Below are 10,635 nucleotides of genomic sequence, written 5' to 3'. Positions count from 1 at the left end.
CCTCAATAGGAGGTCTGCACAGGAGGAAACTTAAGGTATTTTTCTGCTCGCTACCTTTCAATCTAAAGAGCCTAAAAGTAGGATCTGGAAGGGTCATTCCAGTTCAGTACAAACCCATGGGTCCTTCTAGGGGTGGAAACATGCTCTCCTCGTTTGGCTTTAGCAGGCAGAAAGTTAAACACCTTGTATGTGCTAGTTCTTCAAGGTCTCTCTGCAGCTGAAGGAGAGAAATAGGCTGGTGCAGAGAGCGCTTCATCCTACCCCGAGGTAGGTGTTTGAGATGTGTGAGTATTCCCTGTGGAGCTGCCTCTCTGTGTCTGTGGCCTGTAAGAAGTGGGACTTGCGTAATTAGTTTAGTCTAAATACATAACTTCTGGAGAACTACATTTAGGCAAAGTAAATCCAGCTCTCTGTCATTTGTTACCAAAAGAATGACTTCGTCTAGTTTACCACATATCCCACAAACTCTCCTGCTCTCCCTTAAGCCAGATAATCCTTACTCTAACCATGACCAAGTGTATCTGAATTGGCCCACAAATATTATTTCATCAAGTCAAGAAAGATCACATCGAGCCCTCAGGATTTTAGGGACTGCTAAGCATGTAATGGGGGGGTTATCTCTGGTTCATTTGTATGTTTATAGTACCACATATTCACACAATTGGTGCTAATACTTCACATCTTTCTTAGAAAAACTCCAGCGAATGATTATAAGCCCAGAAGTCTCTTCACATTGCATTTTCTAATACGTAGGGGATGACTGCAGACCTCCTATTTTCAGTTGTCACCCTAACAACATCGCAGCTATACTCAGTGCATCTCGGTTCTGTCCTGAAATGCTAAGTTATCTCAAGCCCTCAGCTTGTCTTAATGCCAATTATGATAGCGTAATTCTACCGCAGAACTGCCCTGGCGCTGAAATCCTTGCGCTATTTCAACTATTCGAGCTGAAAGTAATATTATACTTCGAGCCTATGAACCAGATTGGATGTAGTCATACGCAGATAAGAGTGTTTTTTCCTACTGTCAAACATGAGTCCTCTGAGATTCCAGCTTTTTTTGTAGTCACTTTGCTCCCTTGAATGAGTGATATCTTTAAACTACCAGTTTAAAGCACAAGTATCAAAGGAAGCCAGTGATAATATGAAGTGTCACCGAATGAGAAATTAATCTGTGTCTACAGAGATGTACTCTGCACGCCCAGGGTATTGTGATAAAACACATTTGAGAACTGTTTCTTCTGTGAGGGAAGACATTTTTTATATACCAAACACTTTCATTATATGTGAAGTGTTTTGATAAGACAACTGCACTATGTCCCCTGAAAGCTTCGTTTATTGACATTTATAGCGGTACTTGCTGTGTGAGGAACAAATTGCAGAGATATTTTTCAAGTTGTCTTCAGATCCTAGAGACGGACTGAAAGATAAGGAAGCCTCGTGAAACCATGGGGGAAAGAGATGCAGCAAGCACACTTCGGTCCTTCTCTGCAGCATGCGTGAGGTCTCTGTTGGACCATGCCCAAATCACGATACCATCAGTTCTCTTCTGCCATTGCAAACCTGCCCTTGGGTTCTTTCTCAGAGTGAGCAGAATTACACTGAATGAAGATTATGCAAAAAACCAGTGGTTGAAACCAGCCACTTTAACATCAAGAATCGTAATTTTCCCCCCACCTTTTATTTGCTTGTCATACACCGCTTGTACCTTGGTGATGGTCCCAGTATGAAACCTGGGTAGTTTAGCTTAGTTAGTTTACGTCACTTCTAGCTATAGAACTGGAAGGAGATAGCCCGTGCTTAAGGATAAAACAGGATTAGAGAGGCACAAAACTACTTAATCTTGTATTCCTGGATCTCAGTCTAAATTGCAGTTATTACTGTAAGTCTGTGGTATGCAGTTAATATGAGAAACTGCTAATTTCACAATTTTATATCTGTTAATAAATTGCAGCAGCCCAAACTATGATGTGCATAATAAAAAATAGAATTTCGTATAATTATAGCACAGTATAACAAAAGCACAATGTTGTGAGGGTTTCTTTTTAACCTCCTGATGTATTTTTTCCTTCCTCCTTCTCAGTAATGTGTTCACAGATGAAATAGTTGAGATATCATCTGTTGGGAAATAGCTGGACTTGCACGTGTTCAGCTCACTTCTGTTTCTACTACAATATTTCCACTGATGACTTTCTGAATTTGTTGCTTTGAGTAATTCAAAGCAATGCCCATGTAATGTCAGTAGCATTATTCACGATTCTTGTGGGAGTGTGAATGAGTTGAGGGTTCTTATGTACAAAGATTATGTTATTGTAGATATTGTGTTAGGATACATGCAATTAAAACCACAACTAAGTTATATCTGGAAGGAATATGCCTCAATGTTTTATTTTTAGGTACGTCAGAAATATTTTCTTTTCATTTTGGCTGGGTAATCAGGTGCGTATCGTGAAGTAAAAGGAAGGAGGGAAAGAAGGATCCTGTTCAAATGCCACAGGCAATGGATGGAGTAAGTAAGGAATCTCCTAGTGTCCCCATTTAAACTTTGTCTAAAAAAACCCAAACAAACAAACAAAGCCAAACCAAACAAACCCCACCAACAACAAAACCACAAGCCAAACAAAACATGCAATGTACATAGAAACGCACAACTTCTGCCATTGTAGAGCAGCAAATACAAGCTGATTTGTACCACCTGGAAAGCAAACCAGGCCATCTGCTCTGTATCAGCATGGGGGATATTGCATTCTAGAGTCACAGCAGCATCCAGGCAAAGGTGTGAAGAGGAGTTAATTGGAGAAACAGTGTAAGAAAGAAGATCAAAGGCTTGTCTTAGAAGAGGAACATTATCCATGTAGCCTTAACCTACTTCTAAAATAAAAAAGAATGTGTATTAGCCTTTCCCTTTGGTGGGCCAGTCCTGTTACAATAACCGAGCCCGCACATGCAGACGGGTAGAGAAGGGCCAGCTTTGTGCAGAGGTCGGTGTGGGAACAAAACATTGCTTTAGTCCTGCTCAAATTCTCAACAAGAACCTTTAGTGGGACTTAAGGTGCGCTGGCCTTGTGCTGGCTCCCTGCCCAGGGGCAAATCCCTTTCTGAGGGAGCAAGTGACATTTGACTGTCGACAAGGTATGATGTTCAACAAAAGATTGTGGCATATTTTCGTATTTCTCTTGCACACACAAAAAAATCAGACTGCAGAGTTCATTTGGTATGAGATCAGCTTCAACCATTCAGATTAACAAATAACGTTTACCTGTAAGTTTCTTTCATGTGTTTGTCTAAAGGATCAACGACATGGATTTTTCTGTAGGAAGAGCAGATGTCTGTTTAGCACAGGTGCAATTCTGACACTCTGGGAAGTGCCAGTGACCTGCATTTACAGTAAACATAGAAAAAAGGTCCAGCGGCAAGGAATAGTGCATTTGCATGACAGAGCTGAAATGTAACCCTGTCTTTTGAACATGGCTAGACTTCTGGCAAGGTCATGGAGAGCTGTGAAACATGCTGGCACCTGAGACCCCCCAAGAGACACGCTTCCATTTCCTTCCAGGAATACCGCCAAAGAACAGAGTTTTAAATCTAATGATGACACAAATCAGATGTCCTTTTCCTGCTTCAGGTATTTGCTTAGAGGCCAACATCCTCTTTGTTTTAAGAAAACTTTAAGTCCTTGCCTACCTCAGTGCTACAATGAGTGACCTGTTTTCATTTCAGCATTCATTTCTGAAAACATTTCTACTTGGAGACCTTTCTGACAGCAAAGTTTATAGTGCAAGTAATACTGAAAAGCCCAGACTGTTCAACTGTTTCCAAAGTTTTTTTAAAAGGCAGAAAGGGTTCCTTGATTATTTGCTCTAAAATGAGTTGTACATACTGTGGAGTGTTCCCCAGTAATTCTTGCCTCACACCCATACGTTCCATCTGAGCTATGGCACATATTTTAGAATGACATTTAGTTGTGACTGGAAAAGATCTCAACTCCTCATGAAGTGCGTTAGCTAAATCTCAGGTAATGCTACAAAATCTTCAGCTTCAAACACCAGTTCTTGCTAGGCAACATTAGTGATGGGGGTGAAAGTAGATGGATAGTTGCCCTGGTTTTTGAGCCATTTTGGTGCTGATCCTGCCTCTGGCATAAAGCAGAGTCCAGGATTGTTCTCGCTCACATCTGTCTGGAACGGTTGGCCTGTACTTTCATCATACTTTGAAGATTACCATTGTTTTTTGAAGCTGCAGAATAGGCCAGCAAGGACACAGAGGCTGACTTGAAAATGCTTGCTGACATCATTGCTGCTGGTTTCTGACTCAGCAGAGACATAGATGTGTCTCTCGGAGCGGAGGATGTTGTTTCAGTTACTCACACTTCTGAGGCGGTCTGGCATGAAAGACTGAACAGGGTGGAAACTTTCACTTTGAGCAAAAGAACAGTTTTAAAAGAGCCTCCATGCCTGTACCTTCTCACGTCTGTCCCTTCCCACAGCTGTCCCACCTCAAATGTTCAACTCCCCAAACTGTTCGTGGCAGAAAAAGGAAATTCAGTTAACTGTGAAAATGTGTTTTCAGAAAAAATTAGAACTGTAGAGCTCTTGAACAATAATGTGGGAAAAGTCAAAGACCCTCCAATTGCTGCAGAGGATCTTAACACAACAGGATATTTTAGAGGAAAGGCACAGGTGAGGACATTATGCCCTTACACTATGAAAAGTCTTTGTCTTTTGTCCACCTCTTCTCCCTGGCAAGCTGCAGGCAAACTGGAGGATGCAGCCCAGATCTGGCACAGTCAAGAGGGATTTTCAGCTCCCCGGTTAAAGCAGTGTGTAGGGCCCAGCAGGGAAGCCAACATCTGTGTAAACATCTAGTAATAACAACACAGGGGGCAATCAGGGCATCACCCTTGAATCATTTATCTGAGGCAGGTGCTCATAGTGATGACCAGAACATTCCTGCAAAGAGCAGAAACATGCAAAATGTTGAAGAGCTTTTGAAAATGCTCATGTTCAATTTGTGAAACGCACACTTCTTGAAAAAGCCTCTCTTTGGATGGAGAAAACAGTTTTCCTCTTATGCTTGCACGTCGTATGCATTCTTGATCTGACATGACTTGCAACCACAAGAGAGCACTCTTTCTTTTGAAGATTTCTCAGCTTCCCCAGAAAGCTAGAGACATGCCGTATAAGTTTTGCAAACTGCTTGTGAGCTGCTTCAGTTAGACCAGAGCAGCCGAAACAACAAAGCTTGCAGTTGTCTTTTGGATTTCATTGTGAAAAGCCTTTGGGTAGTTTTCAGATGACGGAAGATCCTTGGTTCCTGAAAGGGAGGAGTTCTGCCAAAACTTTGAAGATCCCTGTAAACTTTGCAAATTACCCATCTTTTGGAGACAATTATATCAAACGATATTGTGGATTACAATACATGAGAAGTGTTTAGAGCCTGGAAGATTATTTATGTTTGGCATTAACTCTTCCGGTCATAATTTCAAGCTGAGAGAAAAGGAATACACAGGAACCCTCTTATTATCTTTTGAAATATGAAGATCAGAGGAAAAGAAGGGTTTAAAGTGTGGAGTGATGGTCCTCAAAACCTGTCTGTAAATTAGCTGGCATCCTACATCTATAAAAACAACAAGGCTTGGAGCTGATTTCTAGGCACAGAGTGGACCTCATGAGTCGCTGGCCGCACTTTGAGATCTGAATTTTTGTACACCACAGGAGGAAATTGCAGCCTGCAGGGCAGAGTACCTATACAAATGTTTCCTCCTTGTTTGGACTGATAGAAGATCTGGAAGCCAAATTCAGGAACTGACATTCCACTGGTGAGAGGGAAAAAAAAAAAAAAAGCAGCAGCATGGACAGCAATAAAGATGATGATGGACTGTTGAACAGGATTGCATTTCCAGGAGCCATGTCCCTGGCTAACAGCCATGTGCATCCCCATGGGGTCCCCCTGAGGGAGCCCTTTGGGGTTCCCTTCCATCTGGACCCGTCTTACTGGGAGCAAGCCTACGGCAGGCATGCAGGTCGCATCTCCTACATCCCATTCCCTGGCTATGTGGGTGTCTACGACTATTCCTTTGAGCCTGCCTTCATTCGAAAGAGGAATGAGAGGGAAAGGCAGCGGGTGCGCTGCGTAAACGAGGGGTACACGCGCCTGAGAGAGCACCTGCCCAAGGAATTTGCTGACAAGCGCCTCAGCAAAGTGGAGACCCTGAGAGCTGCCATCAGCTACATCAAACACCTGCAGAGCTTGCTGGACTGCCATCCCTTCGGTTCTGACGGCAAGGAAACGCTCTCTGCCAAGGAGCTCCCAGCAGCTCCGTGTCCTGGTCCCCCGCGGGAGTGCAACAGTGATGGAGAGTCCAAAACCTCCTCAGCTTCGTCCCCCTACAGTGAATTTGAGGAGACAGGCAGCTAGGAAACAGCCTCTCTGGAAACAGAAGCCTACAAGTTCGGCTGAAAACCAAATCTTGACACCCTGGGGATTTTTCTACAGGTGAAAATGACTACCAGGAAAATGGAAAACACCTAAGAGAGGGGGAAAAAAAAAAAAGGTATTTTGTCAATGGACTTTAAATGCTGTCCGCATAAAACTTAAAGATGATTTGTAAGCAGATATCTCTCAGGTTGCTTCAGCTGTATTGCTAAACTTCATTTGGATTGCTAAAACTGAAGCAACTTCTGCATTCTACTTTTCACTCAGCTTTTATTCTGCTTGTCTATTTTCTTTTGCCTTTCACTCGTTCAGACAGCAAAACTAGATAAATCCATTTCAGGAAATTCTCCTCCCCTTTCTCCTGTTTCCTCCTGTAAGTTTTATTGTCTGTTTTTCCTGGCTGCTAACCTGAGATGTACTGGGTTGCAAACACTTGGACTGGGAAAGGTAAGATTTAGATAAAATGTCTTTCCCTAAAACTTTTAGAAAATTCACAGAAACACTTCTATTTCTGAAAAGGCAATTTAAAAAATATAAATAAGTCTATATTTGGGAATTAATTTCTTTTATGACATCTTCTAAAATGAAAGTAGCAACTCATACATTGGACACTGGCTATTTGGTGATTGTTCAAAGGATAATTTTCAGGAAAACAAAATCTGACACTTTCATTATAATCAATGCTAGGAAGAGGGAAGCAGAGTTCTGTAAAACTGCCCCTTCAAAAGCAAAGCGTCACTTGTGATACTGAAAAAATGTTACCAGCTTTTTTCGTTCTTTTCTGAAAATCGAGTTTGTGGACAAAATAGTTTTGATTGTGTCTTTTTGACAGGCCAGAGATTATATGCTTAGAAATATGTTCCTGTAGTGGTTAGATGCTGGTGTGTACAAAAAGGGTAACATTAGATATATCCATTTACATCTGCATGAAAATATAGGTATTTCTACTTTTGTTTAGAATATTGTATTACTTTGTCAAAGAATACACCTTTTAAAATTATCTCAAAATCTATGGAATACCTTTAATTTGGACCATTGTCTACATAAAATGAGAATTTGTCTGCAAATTGCTCTAAAATCTTCCTTTCTCCGAGGCCAGATTTAAGTAACATTTAGCTTATGTGTTTAAATGCCATTCTGAATATGGGGTAAATTTGTTCTTACTCATATAATTTCCACAGACATTTCGAACTTTTTTTTTGACACCACGTTGGTAAAATGGTTTTGTATCTTTTTGTCTTTCCTTCATGTTATACTGACTGAACACCTGAAAAAAATACTCCTGTATAAATAAGAACAAATACTGATTAAATACCTCAAAACATGTCCATAAATTTCATTTAAATAAAAATTTGAATTAATCCTGGTGGCCATTTTTTTCACTTTCAATTGATAATGAAAGGGACAGCATTGTAAGTAACAAATTTTCAGGAAAGAATAAAGAAAATGAATGGGAAGTAAATATGAACTGCTACTTTTGAAACTAAATTTTTTATTTAGATTTTTAAACCTAGATAAGGAGCAGGTTTGTGCTGTGGGCATCTAATCAAAATTATTTGGTATAAAAATACTTTGCTGATTTCTAGGAGACTACTGTGAATATTTGTAAACTTTAAGCTATTGGGTGCCTACCTTCAAGTACTTGCAATCCAAGTGTGGGTCTAGGTATTGCTGGAGCTCTGTACCCAATTATTTTTTCTTAAATTACAGCCAATAACCTTGAAAACCAAACACACTTAGGCAAATCACACAGTTCAGAAGTGGAAGAAACCTAAAGGAGTTGTCCAAATGACTTTGCTGCAAATAATTTGCTCAGCCTGACTGTACTGAAGCAGCACTGTTCAAAATGTCAACGGCAGTCACAGGCTTCATTCTTTATTCTTTATGTGGTAAGCAGTTTCCTTTTTCTAAAGACTATGTTGTTTTCCTCAGGGCTGTTACTTTTGCAGGGCCTGTTCCCCAGACCCAAAAAGCAGAGGTCTAGTTACCTGGGCAGTTCTCTCTAAGGATCCAGAGCTGAGGCACTCATTTTTGGGTGCATGTTTGTAATTGTTATCCAAGAAAGGGGAGAAGGGCAAGGCAGTGGTCTGAATGTCTGTTTTGGATCCATTATTTGGGGGCTTTTTTTATTCCTTTTGTGGTCTCTCACGAGATATTCAGCCTCTCTCCCTGCCTCAGTTTTGAGATTTCTGGAAATATGGTAGTGCTTCTGGTAACTCTGTCAGTAAGTCTGAATTGCATTTCTCCCTCAAAGCAAAGATTAAATCTTTGTTATCTATTAAAAACATAGACTTCCTCAGAGTACCTAAGACAAATTCCGTGAAATGTATAGTTGTTTGTAAAGCACTTTGGAGATGAAAAGCAGCTAATGTATATAGAATGACAATAAAGAGCCAAATCATACAGAGCCACTGAAGATAAAAATTATCAGAATGACTGTTACTTCCTGGGCAGGAGGCATCAGATAGCACCCCAAATAAATTTTTAGGTCAGATGGTTATCACAGAGATACATCCAGGAGCCATAATCTTTTGATTTCCACATCCCAGAGAGATGGTGCGGTGTGCCACCTTCTCCATGATCATCTAGTTAGACTGGATGGAGAAGTGGACTGGGTCATGGCTCTGCCCCCTTGCAGCTTCATCTCACATGGGATGTTCCTCAATGGGAGTCTAACTGAGTGGAGAGCATCACACCCTGGGCCTGTGCTTGGCCATTGCCACTGTAGGGTATCTCCTCCTGTGTGTGAGACAGGCTGATCTGCTGCACATCTACATGGGACTGCTTTGTTTGTTGCATGTGTTTAATACTATGCAGCCAGGACCATACCTGGATTTTGTGAAATAGTATTCTGGAAAAGGCCTCTGGACCTCAAGTCAAGGAGACTGGTTAAAAGTCTACATTTCAATAAACCTGTAGATACTTTTTTTTTAGATTATACAGCTTTAACAGCTCTGGAGATGTCCTTAAAATGCCTCCCAATCCAATCTCGATGTTGAAGATGCAAAAGCGAGTGTGTCGCATGCGGCTTAATTTTAAAGGAAAATGAATTCTTGGATGAAAAGGAAATTCTTTCTGTGGGAAAAATCCATCACAGGTTGAACCACTCATAGGAAGGTTGTACATTTTTTTTCCTCACAGTTCCTGTTGTCATGCAAACCCCTTGCACACTTTTAGCACACGGAAGTAGAAAACAGCTCAAGATTTCCCAAATATGGATCAATGCTTTCTACGGGCATCGACAAGGGTTTCAATTGAATGATACATTTCAAAAGCTTTCTTGAGCTGTTTCTGTCTAGACAAAGTTTTTCTTCAAAGCTTCTAAAGTGTATCATTATCAGACTTTGAAAGCGGACAATGATTCAACTTGTCACCCTGAGAATTAAAGTTTTAATAAAAATGTTGACCAAGAATTCTCTCCGTGTGGCACAATTACTATTTACAAGAAAGGCAAACACTGATATCCCTAGGCAACCATGCTACAGCTTTATCAAACTCGTGCACACCAAATGCAGACACTTTAATCTTTCTATCAAATGTGAAAGAACCACACATTTGAAGTCTTCCCTCTTCTGCCATTAAATTACAAATCCATTTGCTCCTTGATATTATCAGCATTTTAAAGATGTGTAGTCCTGGCCATGGGATTGCTTTTAATCCTCTAATAGCTATTTAGCTGATTTCTCTGTAAAAGCCCATCCACACTCCTTTCATGTTATATTACCCAGTGTCAATAACATGGCCAAAGAAAACTAGAAGGCACTATACAAAAGTCATGTTCAGGCAGTAAAACAATCAGGGCCAGTTTATCTCACTGGAATAAATGAACAGGGAATGTCCACACAAAAATAAAGCACTTTTGAAAACATTTGTCACCAGCATACTTGGGAAGGAGGCAACACAAGATCAAAAACATTTTGAGAAGAGATTCTCAAGTGGTACCAATGGGAGGGCCCTGCGAAAGTTAGCTGAGGTCAATCACTATGGCTGAGCAAGGTCTTGGTAAGTCTCTCCAAAAGAGAGTCTAATACCAGGTGCTCACCTCTAGTAGCCCTCAGCATAAACGGCTACAGAGTAAGAGGTAAATTCATTCTAGACAAATGGGGAGAAGCAAAATGGTAAGACTGCAGCTGTACCCAGCTCTTACACCAGGCTGTCCAGCTGTAGATCAGGAAACCCTGTAAACACAAGATGAGCAACA

General features: G+C 40.9%; 1 protein-coding gene across 1 annotated transcript; it reads left to right on the top strand.

Annotated features, from left to right (window-relative positions):
* Positions 1–5,849: 5,849 nt before the first annotated feature.
* On the top strand, positions 5,850–6,416 carry ASCL4 (achaete-scute family bHLH transcription factor 4). Its single transcript, XM_065658632.1, has one exon. The coding sequence runs from the start codon at positions 5,850–5,852 to the stop codon at positions 6,414–6,416; it is 567 nt and encodes a 188-aa protein (XP_065514704.1).
* The last annotated feature ends 4,219 nt before the right edge of the window (positions 6,417–10,635 follow it).

Source organism: Caloenas nicobarica, chromosome 1 (assembly GCF_036013445.1).
Source record: "Caloenas nicobarica isolate bCalNic1 chromosome 1, bCalNic1.hap1, whole genome shotgun sequence".
NCBI lineage: Eukaryota > Metazoa > Chordata > Aves > Columbiformes > Columbidae > Caloenas > Caloenas nicobarica.
The sequence above is the reverse complement of the archived record's forward strand: the minus strand, read 5'-3'. Positions and strand labels throughout refer to the sequence as shown.